Source organism: Lissotriton vulgaris, chromosome 1_1 (assembly GCF_964263255.1).
Source record: "Lissotriton vulgaris chromosome 1_1, aLisVul1.2, whole genome shotgun sequence".
In the NCBI taxonomy this organism is placed as follows: domain Eukaryota; kingdom Metazoa; phylum Chordata; class Amphibia; order Caudata; family Salamandridae; genus Lissotriton; species Lissotriton vulgaris.
The window spans coordinates 1,590,160,344-1,590,177,588 of NC_141685.1; the positions used below are offsets into that span (position 1 = coordinate 1,590,160,344).

General features: G+C 47.8%; 1 protein-coding gene across 1 annotated transcript in view; it reads left to right on the forward strand.

Moving 5' to 3' along the window:
• The window catches only part of LOC147750851 (protein NEDD1-like), a 381,766-nt gene that overhangs the window by 67,525 nt on the left and 296,996 nt on the right, over positions 1-17,245 (forward strand). The window contains exon 3 of the mRNA XM_086937101.1: positions 13,447-13,541. Within this exon, the coding sequence (XP_086793227.1) occupies positions 13,447-13,541 (95 nt within the window). The remainder of the gene's footprint in view (positions 1-13,446; positions 13,542-17,245) is intronic.

Below are 17,245 nucleotides of genomic sequence, written 5' to 3' on the forward strand. Positions count from 1 at the left end.
ATACACAATGCTGCCCGCACTTAAGTAACACTGTCCAAGTCCTTACATTAGTACTGTTGGAGGTACACTAACCGTCCGTAAGCCCCCACGCAACTGGAGCCGCGCCACACCAGTTAACCTGGGGGTTAGGCGAGTCATCTCAGCCTGTGCTGCCCACAGAAGCGATGGAGTGCAGGCCTGTCTGTGTCCTCTTGAGTGATGCCATGGTATTGTCCCGGATACGCCAACAGAGATGAGTCTCTTTATGCTTGGACTCTGCAGGCGTGACAAGGGGAAAATTAGATCCAGTGCAACTGTAAACAAATAAAGAAGTCAATCTCGATTCTGTTGCTTTCTTAGTGTACACTCACTCTCTTGAGGTCACAGCCACCCGCAGTATTCGCTGCGCCTTGATGTAAACCGGTACACAAAACACTTGTTAATGCAACCCAACTTGCGCCGCGATGTAAACTGGTACACAAAACACAAGGTAATGCAACTCAACTTGCGCCGATGTTCGCTACACAAAACACTTGTTAATGAAACCCAATTTGCGCCTATGCGGTACCAGTCACCTGGTTATTTATGACCAGCTTGCCCCCATATGCGGCTGCTACCTTGATGCCCTCAAAACAATTATCAATAACTTTCCCCCACAACAGCACTACAGTCACCTGCCTCTCTTTATTCAGGCCAGGTGACCGTTTTAATCAATGCCCCCATGCAGCGCTCTCACTGCAAACACATCACCCCCTCGGTATCTTACAGGATGCTGTAACAGCACTCCAGAACAGCTAATACCTCCTTCCTAATCCAGGGTGCGCTGGTCGGGTAAGAGCTCTGCCAGTGCACCAAAACTGCAAATTACCGCGTCCCGCAAACACTGGTTGGGTCAGTTACTGCGTCGCGCTGTCCTGCAATGCCACTACTCAGCCCCTCACCCTGCTGAACATCCCGGCACAGCTTTCCTCCTCCACAGCAACTGCGCTGTCCTCTGGGCAGCCTGCAGTGAGATAAAAGGAAAAGCAAGCTTGATCTCCCGCAATGCTTTGCCGTCCCGCAAAGCCGCTAGCGTCCTCAGCCTGCAACCATCCTCAGCCTGCAACCAGTAGTACCACGGGCTCAACCAGGCATGTTGCGTCGCACTGTCCTCTTGGCAGCCTGCAGTAAAACAAAGAAGGGGAAAAAGAAGCTCGCCCTGCGACTCCTCGATGTCTTATAAGAGGCAACGGTTTCCTCAGCCGTCACCACTTACTAACTGGGAAAAGACCTGTAAAAGAAATAGGAAAAACCAATTACAGCCTCCTAGTGAGGCTGTTGCGGCAGTCTGGGAAGCGAGGAGTCAAGAGACAGACTCCTGAGCTCACCAGCCTTTTAACTACTACCCTGCTAGGCCTGACGATAGCCCATCTCGTGACCCGGAAGTGATTCCATCACTTCCGGGTCATGCTCATGACCAAGGACCAATTAGGGTCGAGGCGCGCCTGTTGCGTGACAGGCGTGCCTCCGTGGTTGCGAGGGGGCCGGCATGCCCGCCATACTTTTGGGGTGGCCGATGCCGTCCCAGCCTTTCTCTTCGCATTCCATGTCTTCCAGCATCTCCGCTCCCTGCTCCTGCAGCGTTTTTACGGACACGGCAGTCGAATGCTCCAAGACTACTGGACCAACAACCTTGTTTTCTTTCTAGTGTTGAATGGCAGCCATTTTAGAAATCCCGCTCAGGCAGGACACGTGATAACACTTACTCAATAGATCATACCCTCTCACACCATAATCCTCTGCTTATGACAGTGCAGTCAGTAAATAAACGTCCACTCATGCCATCCTGGCATCTAAATTCATCTTCCCGGGAAGACTGCACCCGTAAGGACTCTTTAGCAACCAGGATTACTGAATTCTTTGCTTCCAACTCGGGCTCAGCATCGAGCCGTGGTCTCTAATGGGAGTCTTAAGTTTTTAAGGTGGGGCACTGCTTGGGACAGTCCGTGGGTATCCAACGTGAGTTGGAGAGAGACCTCCAAAAGTTGGAGGATGATCTCCATGCTTGAGAAAATGAACTGGGTAATAGACCGGAAGCCCTTCTACGATTGCTGGAAATTTGATTACGGTACAACGTGACTTTGGAATGGCTGCGATGCCATGATTTCAAAAGCTACTTAAACCGTGTGCACGAAGAGGAGGGACGATCAGGACGGCTTCTTGCCTGGTTGGTTCGTGCAGAAAACAGGAGTGCCACCATTACTCGCCTAGTGTCATCACGGGGAACAGTCTTTTTCCTGTAAAAACGTATAAATGAGGCATTACTATGTGTCACTCTATCTATTGGCAGAGCTAGAGCTTCTGACAGCATTGGAATACTTTATGGAGGGACTTCCACGGCCGTCCCTCTCACAGGCGGAACATGAACGAAAAGGTGGTCCAGTATCAAGCATGGAGGCAGGGTCAGCTTTAGGGCAGTGCAAACGGTGCGGCCATATTGGGTGCTGACCTGGAAGGGGGACACCAACTTGAGGGGGGAGGTTGATGTGTTAAGCAGTAACTTACGATTTAAAACGCCTACTGCAGATTATCTTGTGCGTGGAGCTTTCAGGCAGCAATACAAATGTCAAGATAACTCTTGTGATTAATGTTCCTGCTGGAGAGAGAGATCAGAGTTTTTCTAGTGGCAGTCTTACACTTTGTATCATATTGAGAAGAAGCATTTTACAAAAATAAAAAGTGACAAAGTAGTGTAGAGGGTTGCCTGCTGCAACAACAGATCTGTATTTTATGTGGATAGCTGAGTGGATTAGTAAAGCCAACCTTTGCCAGCGCTTTCAAACAAATTGAATACATGTGAGAGAGGGGCTATGGAGAGATGAGGGGCACTTTTGCCGGGTGATAGCGAGGGAATCAGAGAAGGTCATTAAAGGGGGCGTCAAAAAAGATTGATACACCAGACGCCACCAGTGCTAAAGCCGTTCCTGCATTGAGGGGAGTGATACTACAAAAAGACATGGCAGTAGGTAAGATACCTGGTGCTGACTGACTCCCATTAGAGTTTACAAGATGTTTGTGTGTGACCTGGTGTCTAAATTGGCAGAAATGTATGCAGAGACCTTCAAAAAGTGTATCTGCCCAGCAACGACGAGGGAGACCCTGGTAGTGACCCTTCCTAAATCCACATCACGGGATGTGACCCCTTCAGGGTTCCAACCCCTCTTTATGTTGAACTCTGACTACGAAATTCTCAGCAAGGTATTAACGTCCCGTCTGCTACCCCATATGCAGGCCCTGATTCATGGGGACCAAAATGGTTTTTCACCGACCCGTAACACCTCTAACAACCTTAGAAGACTTTATTCAATTCTGTATGCCCATGATCTGCCACCTGACTCCACAACAGTAATCATGTTGGTGTATCTTGAGAAGCCCTTTAGCACAGTGTATTAGTACTTCTTTGAGGCTACTATGTATCGTATGAGACTCTGTGCTAATTGGGTGAGATTGGTCCGGCTGCTCTACACTTAACCAATGGCTAGGGTTAAAACAGGGCTCTCCATCTTGGAAGTCTATGAAGTATTTAGGGGAACTAGGCAGGATTGTCCCCTTTTATTTGCTCTGGTTGTAGAGCTATTGGCGAAGAGGTTCTGAACGGAGGGTCTGGATTGAGGGATTAAGCAAGGTGGCTTGGTCCATGTTATTTCTTTTATTGCAGATAGTCTGCTTATTTACCTTCAAGATGGCACAACAAATATTCCCCGGGCTGTGCAACTCCTTGAGAAGTTTGGAGAGTGTTCGAGTCTCTGGGTAAACTGGAGTAATAAGTGTGGTGTTCCGGTGGTCGCTGGTTTTGGTTGTCCTGTTTTTTTGTCCATCTGATATACTCTGGACTCTGCAAAACTTTAAATATTTGGGCATCCAGGTCTTTCACGATTTGGTCAACCTGCATGAGGGGAATCTGGGGGGAGCATTTGATCACTGAAGTCCTGTGTGTCTTTCTTTGGTGCACACCCAAACTACAAACCATGGCACTTGTTGCTCTCTCCAAAGTGGTCACGTTTCCAAGGCTACTTTACATTTTTATAAATCACCCAGTGAAGATACCCCCCCCCCCCATCCTGGTTCAGGAGACTTGATTCACTCCTTTGGGACTTTGGGAACTGATTTGGGATAGAGGGCACCAGAGAGTTGCATTAGTTACTCTCCATCGCCCCCAAGTTGAGGGTGGCCTGGGAGTACAAGACTTTGAATCGTAAATTTCTGCAGTTGAGCTTCAGTGGATCAAGAAATAATTTGACGGTGTGGGCTTAGCAGAAATTGGTCAGTTAGGCAATAAGCCCAACCAAGGACTCCTGCTGGCAAAATTGTTATATCCCGCACTCCGGATTCCCCGCCTGGGTATCCTTTTATCTACTGCTGGCAACATGGGCTGCGATGTACTGGAATGCTGTCCCCTTATCCCTCAGTAATTCCATTAGTCAGCTTCCCTCATGGCGATCCATTGAATTTCTTTAGTTCAAGGCAGATGGACCTCTGGATGGAGGCGGGGTTGGTGACCCTACGAGACTGTTTTCAAACAAATGTTTTAATTCCCTTTGGAGAGTAGGTGTAACAGGTGTCAGTGGGCAATTTCTTACTTATGAAGCACTTACTAGGACTTGTGGGGAGATGCGATAGTGGAGCCTCCAACATGTGCAGTCATTCAGTTACTTCTGACCATGGTATCGGGGTCTCGTGGGTCTATAAGGCCCTGATGGACTGATAATGAAACCTTTGGATGCTCTACAGGCTCGCTGGACTGCTGATTTAGGAAGAGCCATGACAGATGCTGAATGGGGGAGGGTGCTTGCATATCCGCAGAAAGTCTCTCGCAACGCACATCTTAAATTCATACAATGTAATTACACCCACAGGACGTATCTTACTCCTCACAGGTTTCAGACTATTTATGACTAGGAGCCTAGAGTTTGCCCTTGCTGAGCAACTCTAGACGCTGACTTTGGGCACATGGCCTGGGGTTGTACTGGGCTTGTAGGCTTCTGAGGGAAATACTTTGTGTCTTAATAAGACCCTGTCTAGGTCACTCACTAATATGCTTCCTGTTTATTTTCTGACTCTCTTCAGTAGACCGGGGCCCAAGAAGGTGGAGAACAAATTTGTGGACTTGGCCCTGACCTTGGCCAAGCGACATGTGACCATGGCCTGGTAATCATTCAGAGGACCTAATGTAGAGACATGGGTATCTGATGTCACTCGCTGGGCAGGGGCTGAGTAAAGGGAGTGTCTGAGGGAGAAAGTTAGGGGTGTTTATCGCAAACCTATTGAAATGGGCTGGGGGGGAAGGGGTTGATTAATGGGAGTCCCCTAGGACTGGGGCTACAGTTGAAGAAGAGACTGTGGGTCGGATTCCCGGTAGCAAAATTGAGCCCCGATGGGTCTAGTGATACATAGGTCCTGGTGCTGCTGCAGATAGAATGATGCCCCGCCCCCCTCGACTCTCCCTCGGCTTTGCCGCAATTGATGTTGCTTGTGCATTCTGTAATAAGCCTAAGACATGCATGGACATGGTTATTTATATTTTAAATGTGTACTACTATCTTACGCCGTTTAGTGTTCCTGAAAGAGAAATTATAACCCCATCCCTTGTAGGTGTTTGCTTGCTCCTGCTGGTACAGTGTGGGCTAATATTTGTAAACCCAAGAAACTGATTCAGTGTTTATTTTGTACTGCATTGCTGTAATCTAAGGAAATGGACTCCGTCTTTATCCTGTACTACCTTGTTGTAACCTTGGAAATACCAAGAAAGACACGTTCTAATAACCTTATAATAAATATTTATGTCTTATAAATGGTGGGCAATTTTGCGCTGCGCCACAGTTTATTCGTGTGCAGTGCTGCCATTTTGTCCTCTCCCTGACCTTATTTTCCTTTTATGCTTCTTGTGTCGTGCTTGAAGTCTATGGAGAATGTGCACTCTATCTGCTGTACCACAGTTGTCTGGGAGATCTTATTTTGCTTTTATTCCAAATGCCATACAAGTTCTGTATGGAGGAAATATTGTTCTAGTGCCACTGATCTAGTGCTGTATTTCTGTGTGTGGAGGAAGCTTGTGATTACTATGCCTGTTCTACAACTACTCTACCTGTGCAATATTTTCTTTTTTATAGGGATGTGTTTGCTATCAGAAGTCCTCAGTTTACAGTGCTTGTAAGCTAACAGTTTTCTATATCTCTTTCACGTATTTAGTTTAGAGGGAGTGGATCATTTTACAACTCTCTCTCTCTCTCAATGTTTTGACTTGCATGTAGCCCAGTGTGCTTTAAAATGCACCATTTAAAAAAAAATGTTAAGGAAGGTCAGGAGGTCCTGGGTCTGATGCAGGTGGGCGGGAAGGGTGTTCCAGGTCTTTGCAGTGAGGTGAGAGAAGGATTTTCCGCCTGTGGTCATTCAGTTGATGCGTGGGACGGTGGCGAGGACAAGGTCGGCGGAGCTGGTGGTTCGGGATGAAGGACAGTCGTTCGTTGAGGTATGCTGGTCTGACGTTGTGGAGTGCTTTGATGTTGAATAATTCAGTATAAACATTATGAAATTGTTCATTATTACGTTTTTGTACACTATGGAGAAATACTTGCCATGTAAACTGTAAAAATGTTCATTGATTGTACGTTTTTATATCTGTCATTTTAAAAGAACCTTTTTATCTACAGTGCGTGAGTGCCCGCCCCCTGGTCATCACTGCCCTGATGAAGGTGCAGCCTAAATAGGCCCAACACCGAAACGCGCGTCCGCGTGACTATTGTGGATGGCTCAAAGTGTAGATTTTGTAAAACTATTTCCCCTCCATCTACTTGCCTCTACAATTTGACTGTAACCTAAGCAGCCATAAGATATCCCTTCTACAGGCCCTGATGTACCTTTACGAATGTTATGTAGGTGACTGTGTATATTTGTAACTGTTGAGTCTGAAAATAAGTGTGAATTGTAGTGGATGAGTCTGGGAGTGTGTGGGACATGTATGTATGCATCTTGCTTGGTTCAACCAATAGATCATGTTAAAACTACAAAAACAATCCTTTCTCTTCATCCTATATAATATGTTGAGTTAAAACTAACCTGTGTCAATCCTTAGCACTTATATGAACCTTTTATATGAATTCAATAAATAAATCTTTAAAAAAAGGAAAATGAACTCTGTTTGATGTATAATTGGCTCTGATACATATTTTTTGTCACCATTTACTGATACTTAAGGATCCCCTTGGGACCTTGAAATATACATTGGCAGGGTAACTGTTGTTTATATTGTGCTCTTCCCCTCTTTACCTGCCAGTGTCCTAAATACCCTTGGGAGCCCCCTTCTATTCTGTTGCCAGTCCAGTGTTTTGCCTCTGATCCCTGTGTCGTGAAGGCTTGTGCGCAGGGAGTGGTGGCAGACCTTGTCGAAAGCTGCCAAGAGGTCCAGGAGGATAAGGGCCACGGTTTCGACCTTGTCCAGTATGGACCTGATGTCGTCGGTGGCGGCGATGAGGGCGGTTTTCGTGCTGTGGTTGCTGCGGAAGCCAAATTGGGAGGAGTCCAGGACGATGTTCTCCTCCAGGAAGTGGATCAGTTGTCTGTTGGCGGTCATCTCAATGACTTTCGCCGTTAACGAGCAGGGAGATGGGTCGGAAGTTCTTGAGGTCCTTTGGGTCCGCCTTGGGGTTCTTGAGGAGGGCGTTTATCTCGGCGTGTTTCCAGCTCTCAGGGAAGGTGACAGTGTTGTAGGAGCTGTTGATTATCTTTCGGAGTTGGGGTGCAATGTTGGAGCTTGCCTTGTTGAAGATGTGGTGGGGGCAGGGGTCGGAAGGTGCGCCAGAGTGGATGGTGTTCATGATTTTGATGGTGTCTTCGTCGATGTTGTTCCAAGAAAGCAGAAGGTCGGTGTGCTTGGTGGGTGTTGGGTCGTGGGGGGGGGCGGTGTCTGTCAAGGGCGTCTGGGTGTCGAAGCTGTTGTGGATGTCTGCGATCTTGCGGTGGAAGAAGGTAGCCAGGGAGTCGCAGAGTTCTTATGACGGCGGTACGTCATTGGAGCTGGGGGTGGCGAGTTCTTTCACGATGTTGAAGAGCTCTTTGCTGTTGTGTGCATTGTGGTCGATGCATTCCTTGAAGGAGCTTCTTTTGCGGATTCGATAAATTGGTGGTGTTTGTGTCTGGCGTTCATGAGAGCTGCGTAGTTGTCTGGTGTCTGTTCATTGCGCCATTGCCGCTTGAGTCTTCTGCAGGTGCGCTTGGAGATCTGAAGGTCGCCGTTGAACCAGATGGCTCTTGTGTCGGTGTGCCTATTGGAGGGTTTCCTGATCGGGGCAAGGGTGTTTGTGTAGTCGTCGATCCATTGTCTGAGGTTGTGGGCTGCTGCGTCGGTCTTGGTGGGCTTGGGTGGAGGGTCTCGAGCAAGTGTGGTGATGAGTTGGTCTTCGATTTCTTTTTTCCAGTTGCTGTATGGGGTCCGTTTCGGTTGGTTGTGCGTGGTGTGTTTTTTGAAGAAGTGGATGTAGTGGTGGTCGGTCCAGTGGAGTTCGGTGGTGAGGCTGAAGGGGACGTGGTCGCTGGTGGAGAAGAAGGGGTCAAGCCTGTGCCCAGCGGAGTGGGTGGGTGTTGTGAAGAGTTGTTTGAGTCCGAGATTGGCGAGGTTGTCGATCAGTGTTGTGGAGCTGTTGTTGTTGGCGTTCTCGAGGTGGAAATTCAGGTCTCTGAGGTGGATGTAGTCCGTGGAGGCGAGTGCGTGCTGATTAGGTCAGCGATGGATACACTGAACTGTGGTCAGGGTGCCCGGGGTCTGTAGACAAGGGTTCCTCTGAGGGTGGTGTTGTGATTGACGTGGATCTGAAAGTGTAGGTGTTCGGCCATGCTGAGGGTGTCTTAGGTGTTGGTTGAGATTGTGATGGTGTTCCTGTGGATGATAGCGGTGCCTCCTCCTGGCTTGTTGTTGTTCCGGCCCCTGCTTGTGACCTTGTAGCCGTCCGGGATGGCTATGGCTATGTCCGATGCTGAGGAGGTGTTCATCCAGGTCTCCGTCAGGAAGGCGACGTCCGGGTCGGAGGAGTCGAGCCGGTCCCAGAGTTCGACGGCGTGCTTGTGGACTGAGCAGGTGTTGAGTAGTATGCAGCTGAGGTGGTTGTTGCCTTCAGTATTGGGATGGGCCGGACATGCTGGTGTGCGCCGGCTGGTGTAGCTGCAGTTTCTGCAGGTGAAAGGTCCATGGGTGAGCTTTGGGGTGGCCTGGAAGCAGGTGGGATTTCGGCCGGAGTTGAGTGTGTGGCGGGTGTTGGCATTGTTGCGGCGTCTGGTCCTGTGGAGGTCGTGGGGGCCAGGGTGTCTGGCACTGGGCGCGGTCCAGGCACGGATGGGCACAGACTGGCTTGCATTAGGCGTGCCTTTGGTGCGCCAGCGGCGCACCCATTGAGTGCATCCGCTGCACGACCACGTAGCGGTCAGCATTTGTAGGGGAGGGACGAGCAGCTGGGAGGCGGGAGCGGGGTGGAAGGGGAGGGGTCATCGACGGAGGAGAAATGGAGGCGAAACAGGAAGCAACTAGGGGGCACCAAGAGGAAAATTACAAAATAACAGTAGCAGTCCTAGACACTGATGTAACTCATGTGAAAAACACTACCAGGCACACTTTACATTAAAACAGAAATACGGCAAAAACGAGGTATGGGGAACTTTAACCGTGCAACTGGGGGCTTGCCGGATGCCAGGTGGCGCAGAGCACTGTGGAGCTGCCAGGGAGGATGAGCGAGGTCCTGGGACGAGGCCTGAGGACTCACTGCATCGCAAGGGAGAACCGGGAAGCAGCTGCTATGCTGCGTCTAGACATGTTCTTCTCTCGGTGATGGTTTCAAAGAGAGCCACTGCAGGTGTGCATGCATGCTGAACATATTGAAATAATTTTTCTTTTGCTTTAGGCGAAAGATTATTTCGAAGTTGGCTACTGCATATGCATGCACACATAAGAACCCCCAAGTAAAATAGTAAGCATTGGCAAAGCCAGGAGGTGTCGCTAGCCAGTCCTATTGCTTCAGTCAACACCAGAAGAAGCGTCACACAGGCCCACGTCACCAGCAGACTGGACTACAGGAACACATTCTACATAGGAATCGCTGCACGCCTCCTGAAGAGACTAAATACAAAACAAAACTCAGCGGCCAGACTCCTCTTCGAGCTCCCTAGATAAACCCACATTACACCCCACCTCAAGAAGCTTCTCTGGCTCCCAATCCATAAGAGATGTCTGTTCAAGATGTTGACCCATGAATACAAAGTCCTGCACAATGTAGGACCAGCTTACATCAACAAAGCATGACTTTTCCCCACCTGACCACCTACGATCCGCCTCCCTCTCCCTCAGAGATGCCCCCCAGATCTGCTGAGCCAATAATGGCAGACACTTCTTTTCACACTTGGTGGCCAAAGCTTTGAAATGACCTTCCCCTGCACCTCTGGGCGGCCTCAGCGCTCCAGCCATTCAGGAAAGGACTCAAAACTTGACTGTTCGAATGAACTCCAGCACGTTGAGTCCCTCACTGGTGATTTGCTGCACTTTACAAATCCTTGATTGATCAATTGATTTTTGATTATTTTATGCTAAGGTCACAGGAGAATGGCACATAAACTACATCATGTACCCCCAGTGAACTTGTCACTTACATATTTATTAGGATGATGGTGGTGAAGATGTCTGCACCATGACATTTTTCAACAAGTCAGATTCTACACCTAGGTTAAATGAGTTTCACTCAACAAACCTCTTTTTTTGCTTTCTTTCTCCTGGTTATTGCTTTTCGGTCCTGTAATTAGGTAACATTGCACTGACATTTTACACATGGGATAGAGCATTCATACTAGGAATAGCAGAATTGTCTATTTATTACAACACTTTTAGAAGCAAACTATTCACAGGGATAAGGCAGTTTCGTCCACACGAATAGTTTGATTTTGTACATATACATTTTGCATTAAAATATACATCTATAACTAAAAGGGTACTTTCTGCTGAGAGAGCCTACCTGCTATTTGTGTAGAACCTAGCATGGGCAATAAAACAAGGTATTATCTTTCTTCAGTATTTGTAAGACATTTCTTGTTGCAACTTGTTTTATCATTTGCTGTGTACCAGTTATTCCCATAATCAATGGCATTGCTTTACAATTGAATTGTGAATAGAAGGGTGGAGAAATTCAGAGGAAGAAGCGCCAGAAGAAAATGAAAAACTGAAAGATATTTACACTGAGAGTTCCATTTCCCAGCCAGAGCCCAACGTTTGCAAATTTCTCACAATTGCACCTGTTGAAAATATGCTCTCTAGGTACTCAACTTACACTTTGTGAATGAACAAACGAATCCGGGGTAACTGACGGAAATACAGCTTCTGAACCTAATCGTAGAAAAGCATTGTATTGTGTTGGTTGGATAGTGGTTCTGTGATAAATGGAGGAAGAGGGATGCAGAAGTGGCGACTACTTCTTCTGCCTTTTAACCCTCCATCCATCTTGGAGTGAGATTGGTTGGAAGTATTCTACTGGGAGAGCAAGAAGAGATTGATCCTTGCCTTGCCACTGTGAGATTGGAATAATCAGTATATCACAAAGTAATCTCGTGTGATGAGCAAAATCGCATAGCTTGCAAAGTCAAGGCATTCTATTTTAGAAGACCTGTAATTTTTTTGTTTTATACAGTTCTTTGTCCTATTTGGTGTTCTCCCCGAGAAAAAAAACTAACGAAACTGGTTTGTCAAAAAACACAAAAATATAAAAAAAGATAAACACGTTTTGGATGCGAGTCAGACTGATATACAGTGAGTGAAAAAGCAGGAGGTTTTGGCAAGCCCACCGGGAACAGCCAACCCCTGTTGTGTAAGGCTTACTCTTAGCCCCTTTGTCCAACCCACTGCAGAGTTTTACCTCAGGGCCAGACCTAGACTACTCCCTGCAGGCAGCCAACCCCTGCTTTAGCCATGCCCGCTGGGGGCTGCAGAACCTTACCTCGGGCCAGGCTCTGCGCCCAACCTCCAGCAAGTGACTAACACCGGCTGTGCTCAGCCTTTGATCATACAGAGCAGGGATTTGTAAAAGGTCCTGGCTCAATGCCAAGCCCTACTCCGCCAACTACACATGTCTTTTGACCCCCGCTCACCCACCCTGCAGTGAACGGCTAATCCCAGCAGGACTTAGCCAAAAGGTCTAACATACGCCACGGCCCTGTGTCCACCGCACTGCAGGGGTTGGCTGCTGTGTCTGGCCTAATGCCACTTTCTATGCCCAGTTGTCAGAGGTTTGCCAAACCAAGTGCACATGGCCTTTGGATCTGCATGAAACTTGCTATGAGCAACCCATAGTGGATGTACTTTTTGAGACGGTTTTATGCAGTTTTGTCACACAACGCCAAAGTTACTTGGAAAATAAAAATGCCTTTCAATGGAAGTCTGACCAAACCATAACTACACATGCATAACCAATCATTTTGAGCTTATTACTAATGTCTCCAATTTTGCAACAAATTAATTTTCATTCAGATTATAATTGTTACTCAACTGTGAATCATGTTTGCTCTGTGATCATAATTTATCAGGCATCTGCTAAGGCTTTTTCCCTGCATTATTCTTTATCGGTTTTCCCAAATTCATCCATCACCGTACTTTCAACCTCACAAGTCCACTAATCTTCTTTTGCATTCCAAAAAAATCACTTTCTAACCTTATTACTACTCAATTTTTGGAATCCTGGCAGTTCATCTGAAATACTATTTACCTCACCCGACACCTCCCATCCAGCATCAGTTTTACTGAGAAAGCGTAATTGTTCACTGAAACTATTTTTTGGTGTTAAGAATCCGAGTCAACTCTCATGATGAGCCCAAGAGGGACCCCAAGTGGTCCTACAAGGCGAGTTACTTCAGGATCTATCTGATTACCTGTACAAAGCGCTGGCTCTAGGCCTTCATTGATTCCAGGTCTGCACCTGACTCTTCTCATGTCAGCCTCCTACTCTGATCCTCAGCTATCTCCTTACTTCAACACCAACTCCCAACGTCCTAACTATACCATCGTAGGTGCTTCAGCAGTGGCTGTCAGTGGAACTTTCTGCACAACCGCACTCGTGGACACACCTGATAGCTAAATAAATAGGAAACAAACCTTGAATTGCTGTCCCCATTTGGTAAATGAACCATTGTTGCATTCAATATAATCCAAACTAAGTGACACTGAGACACCAGCAAGTGTACCAGCAATACCCCCTGCTAAGACCTCTCCCTATTATGAAAGCACTAGCATTTTCATCCTTGTAGGCGGCAAAACAATTCTGTACAGGAGTTCCAACTTTAAGGAAAATGTGCGTAGTAAAACAATGCTTTTTTTGGTCCACACAAATTAGTTGCACATTTGACTAGTCATTGATTAGCAGTGCTCATTGCCGTTTGTCTAATTAAAATCCGTAACTTACCATTCAGATGATGTTTTGGCCAGTGCAGCCGACAGTGGGGATAAAATAGTCATTTCAAGCTGCAAGTCCAAACCTTTGGTGCTTTTTGAGCTAGGAAAAGGGGTAAGTATAATCGAGTTGTCTCTTTGCAGTGTTTTACTTTGTAAATTTATGAAGCTTTTCTCACCATTTTCCTAAATCAATAGTCCAAGAATTGTCCAGCAACTGTTTTTGTTGAAAGAATACGGAAAGATCATACATACTCCAGCTCTTGCTCTTTCTTTAGCCTCACTGATGTTTTGATTGATATTATGCATTTTTTTCTTTGCAGGTTGTTACATTCACAACTTCTCCATTACTAAAGCCACTAGTTGTTCTTCTTAGCATGTCTTTTAGTCTCTTGTTACATCCGCTGGTGGAGGCCGGGCCTTGTCCAAGGGACCACCACCATGCAGGAGCATCATCCCCCTCCCCCACCTTAGGGCTGTGAGTCTCGTCGCCATGCCTGATAGTGCAGCGAAGTGGCTGCATACATGGTGGGTGTTAGAAATGGGGAACTCTGGTTGCCTAAGGCTTGCGCCAAAGCCAGGCAGAGACCACCACTCTAGTCAGGGAAAGGGAGTTACACGCCAAAGATAACCCCTGCTCACCCCCTTGGTAGCTTGGCATGAGCAGCTAGGCTTATCTTGGTGGCGATGTGTAAAGCATTTGTCCACAAAGTCAGGGCGCGCTGCCAATGCAGCGACAGTCACTGGGGTGCACTTGGCGCAAACCTAAACGTGGCAGCTGCCCACTACTAGCTGGGCAGCTGGGAGCTAAATGAAGACCTAAACGTTGCAGCTGGCACTAAGTGCTGCGCAGCTGTACAGGCCACTGTAGGGGCGAAGGAGTGCGTCTCACTCCTAGGTTCAATAACACATGTCCCCCTAAAAGAAAGAACCTAAATGGTGCAGCTGCCCACTACTTGCTGGGCAGCTGTGAATCATAAAAAATTAGGTATGGGCTCAGTGACCCTTGGCCTGAATGTGCAACACGTTGGAGCCCTCTAGGCTCTGAAAATAAATAATGTACTCCTGGGAGCCATCTGGCTCTGAAAACAACTGGGCTTTGTTGGTGCTCTCATGCGCTAGGATTAATATTGATCATGTTGGAGCCCTCTAGGCTCTAAAGCCAAATATGCAGAGGTTGGAGCTACGGAGGCTCTGGAGAGTAAATAATGGCCCCAAACACTGTGGTGCACACCGGCGCTTTAAACAAACATGCACAGGGAGTTTCTACAGAAATATGCCCACTAGCGTGGAGCGAACTGGCGCTCTACGGGGGAAGACCACGGGCCCCTCTGACCCTCTAAATAATAGTCGCCGAATGGTGGAGCGGCTCGCAACGGTGAGTCCCGTCAGGATGTCCCCCACGCACTGTCAGGGGGGCCTTGAAGGCACGGTTACCAGGGAGGAAGCCCCCCTCACCGGTTCTCTTGGGGAGGCGTCTCTGCGGCATCTTCCGGGTGAGCTCCGCTGCTCCCTGCGCCGGATGGACTCTGGGGAGCCTCACCTCTTGTCTCGGGTACCTGGACTCCCAAGCGTCGATCCATTGCGCGGCCGGCTGTCTTTCTCGCGGGGCTTCCCTTCTTTTATGGAAGCCCCGCCCACGGGAGGCGTCACTGGGCTTGCCTTTCGGGTCGCGCTAGGCAGCGGCCTAGAGGGTTCTTATTGCGGCTCGGGCCGCGGCGGTGAGACACGGAGTGGGCACCCGTGCAAGTCTGGGCAAAGTTGCGGGGTAGGCACCCACGCAGGTTAAAAATAAAAGTCAGGAAGCGGCCATAAGTGGGGTGGGCACCCACGCAGGTTTAAATAAACATACGGCCATAATGCAGGGTGGGCACCTGCTTGCAAAATATTAAAATAAACTGGGTGGCACCCGCTCTGCCATAATCACGTGGGAATCCCTACTCTGGGGGATTCCTTCTCAGTCACTGTGCGCAGCCCAGCGCTACAAGGACAAGGAAGAGCGCTCGGTAGGGAAAAATAAAGCGCTCACCAGCCCAGCATTTTTAGAAGTAAACTACAGCGCTCCCATGCTGCAAAAGGTCCTGGGAGCTGGGAAGAAAGGTAAAGCCAAAAGGGTTCCAGGGCAAGGCAGAAGGGCCCCAGAAAGAAGTCCTCCAGGCATCCAGGGGCTGGGCAGAGCCCAGGGAGGCAAGCCTTCCCCTGAGCTCGGGCAGCAGCACACCCCTGGCAGATTCCAATCAAAGAACAAGAACATTTACTTGGGGTCACAGCCCTCTTTTATACACAGAAATCCTTTGTTGTAGCGGTGTAGTTAAGGAGAGAACCAGATGCAACTGGTTCTGGAGCACTTTGCTTTGCTCAGCCCCTCTCCTTATTCACAGGACAGGCTAGGGACATCAAGACACACCACAGGAGGTGGAGCCAGCATTTTGGAGGGAAGGCCGAGCCCTATTCAGGTCCCAAGTGCATCTCCTCCCTCCCATCAACATGCAGATCTCTCCATTCACCACCGGGTAGACCCCTCCTGACTCCTGGAGCCAAGCACACCAGCCAGCTCCAGCCAATCATAAGCCAGACAGTCAATTCAAGTTCACTGCACAGACATGCCAACTTCTGAAAGTGCCACTTCTACACTAGACACATTAAATGTGCGCACATCATCGCATAGCATTTATTATTACGAGTTCGCACATACCAAACTCGACCTTGCACTCCCCACATATCAGGAATTACCACAGGCACACATATTCCCCATGCATTCCTACGGGACGGAAGGCCACTCTCAGCACACACACTCAATGTGCACACACTTTACACTGGGCCACAGTGCTAAAGTGCGCAGAAGCCTAAAATCACTAGTACCACCATGCCAAAGGCTAAAGGAAAAAAGTTTAGGGGTGAACCTGCCAAAAAGGCTGAAGTCCAACAGTGGCAATAGGAAGGGAGGGTGGTTTTTGCCCATGCCACGTCTCTCTCTGTCACTTGAGAGGATCTAGGGTTGGAAAAGGCAGCACTATCCTTCACTATGTTAGGTCTCCCTGTCCGCTGTTTGAATGGGAATTCTGTTTCAACATTGTTTCTGATGTTAGGAAATAGAAACTGCTTGGAGCAGTACAATGCTTGATGCCAACCTACGCACTTAAATTTTGCATTCCATATTTTCATAGCACTCCGGCTACCTCTTTGGACAGTGGTACTGATTTAACCAGCACATATTCAAGGGTCAGTCAAGGTTCTGCCAGCATCAGACTCCATCTTCATCCCAAGATCGAACCCTGCTTGGATAAGGAGTCTATCATTACTTTCAGTGTAGTCTTGAATGTCGGTTATTACTCGTTTTCCAAACATCAGCAGGTGGCAGTGAAGAAATAAGATCCTGAAATGGCTGCGAACTATATTATGAATTAATGATACGTTGTTAGACACTACAGATGAGTCCTAAACCTGCGGCAACAGCTTCATCAGTTTAGCTGGAGAACAATGTTGGAAAACTCGCTTCCCCATCGGGCATTTGCAAGGTTGTCTACTTTTCAGAAACGTGTTTATCTAGATTTCTCTGGGTTCACTGCATCTCATGTGAAATAATATATTGTTTTTCAGGAAACCCTTCTTTTGAACGCTGCAGGTCTCTGCTACCCTGTAGAAGGTACTATTTTAGAATGTGGAAATACAAAATGTTATTCTTATGGCATGTTTTTTCTCTCAGGAGGTGAGTTAGTGGTTATCTTTCATTTTAAACACCATATTGCCGTCCTATGATTAGGAAGGCTTTTCAGTTTAAATAATTTTAAATATCTATTGTTTGCCTTTGGTAGGCTA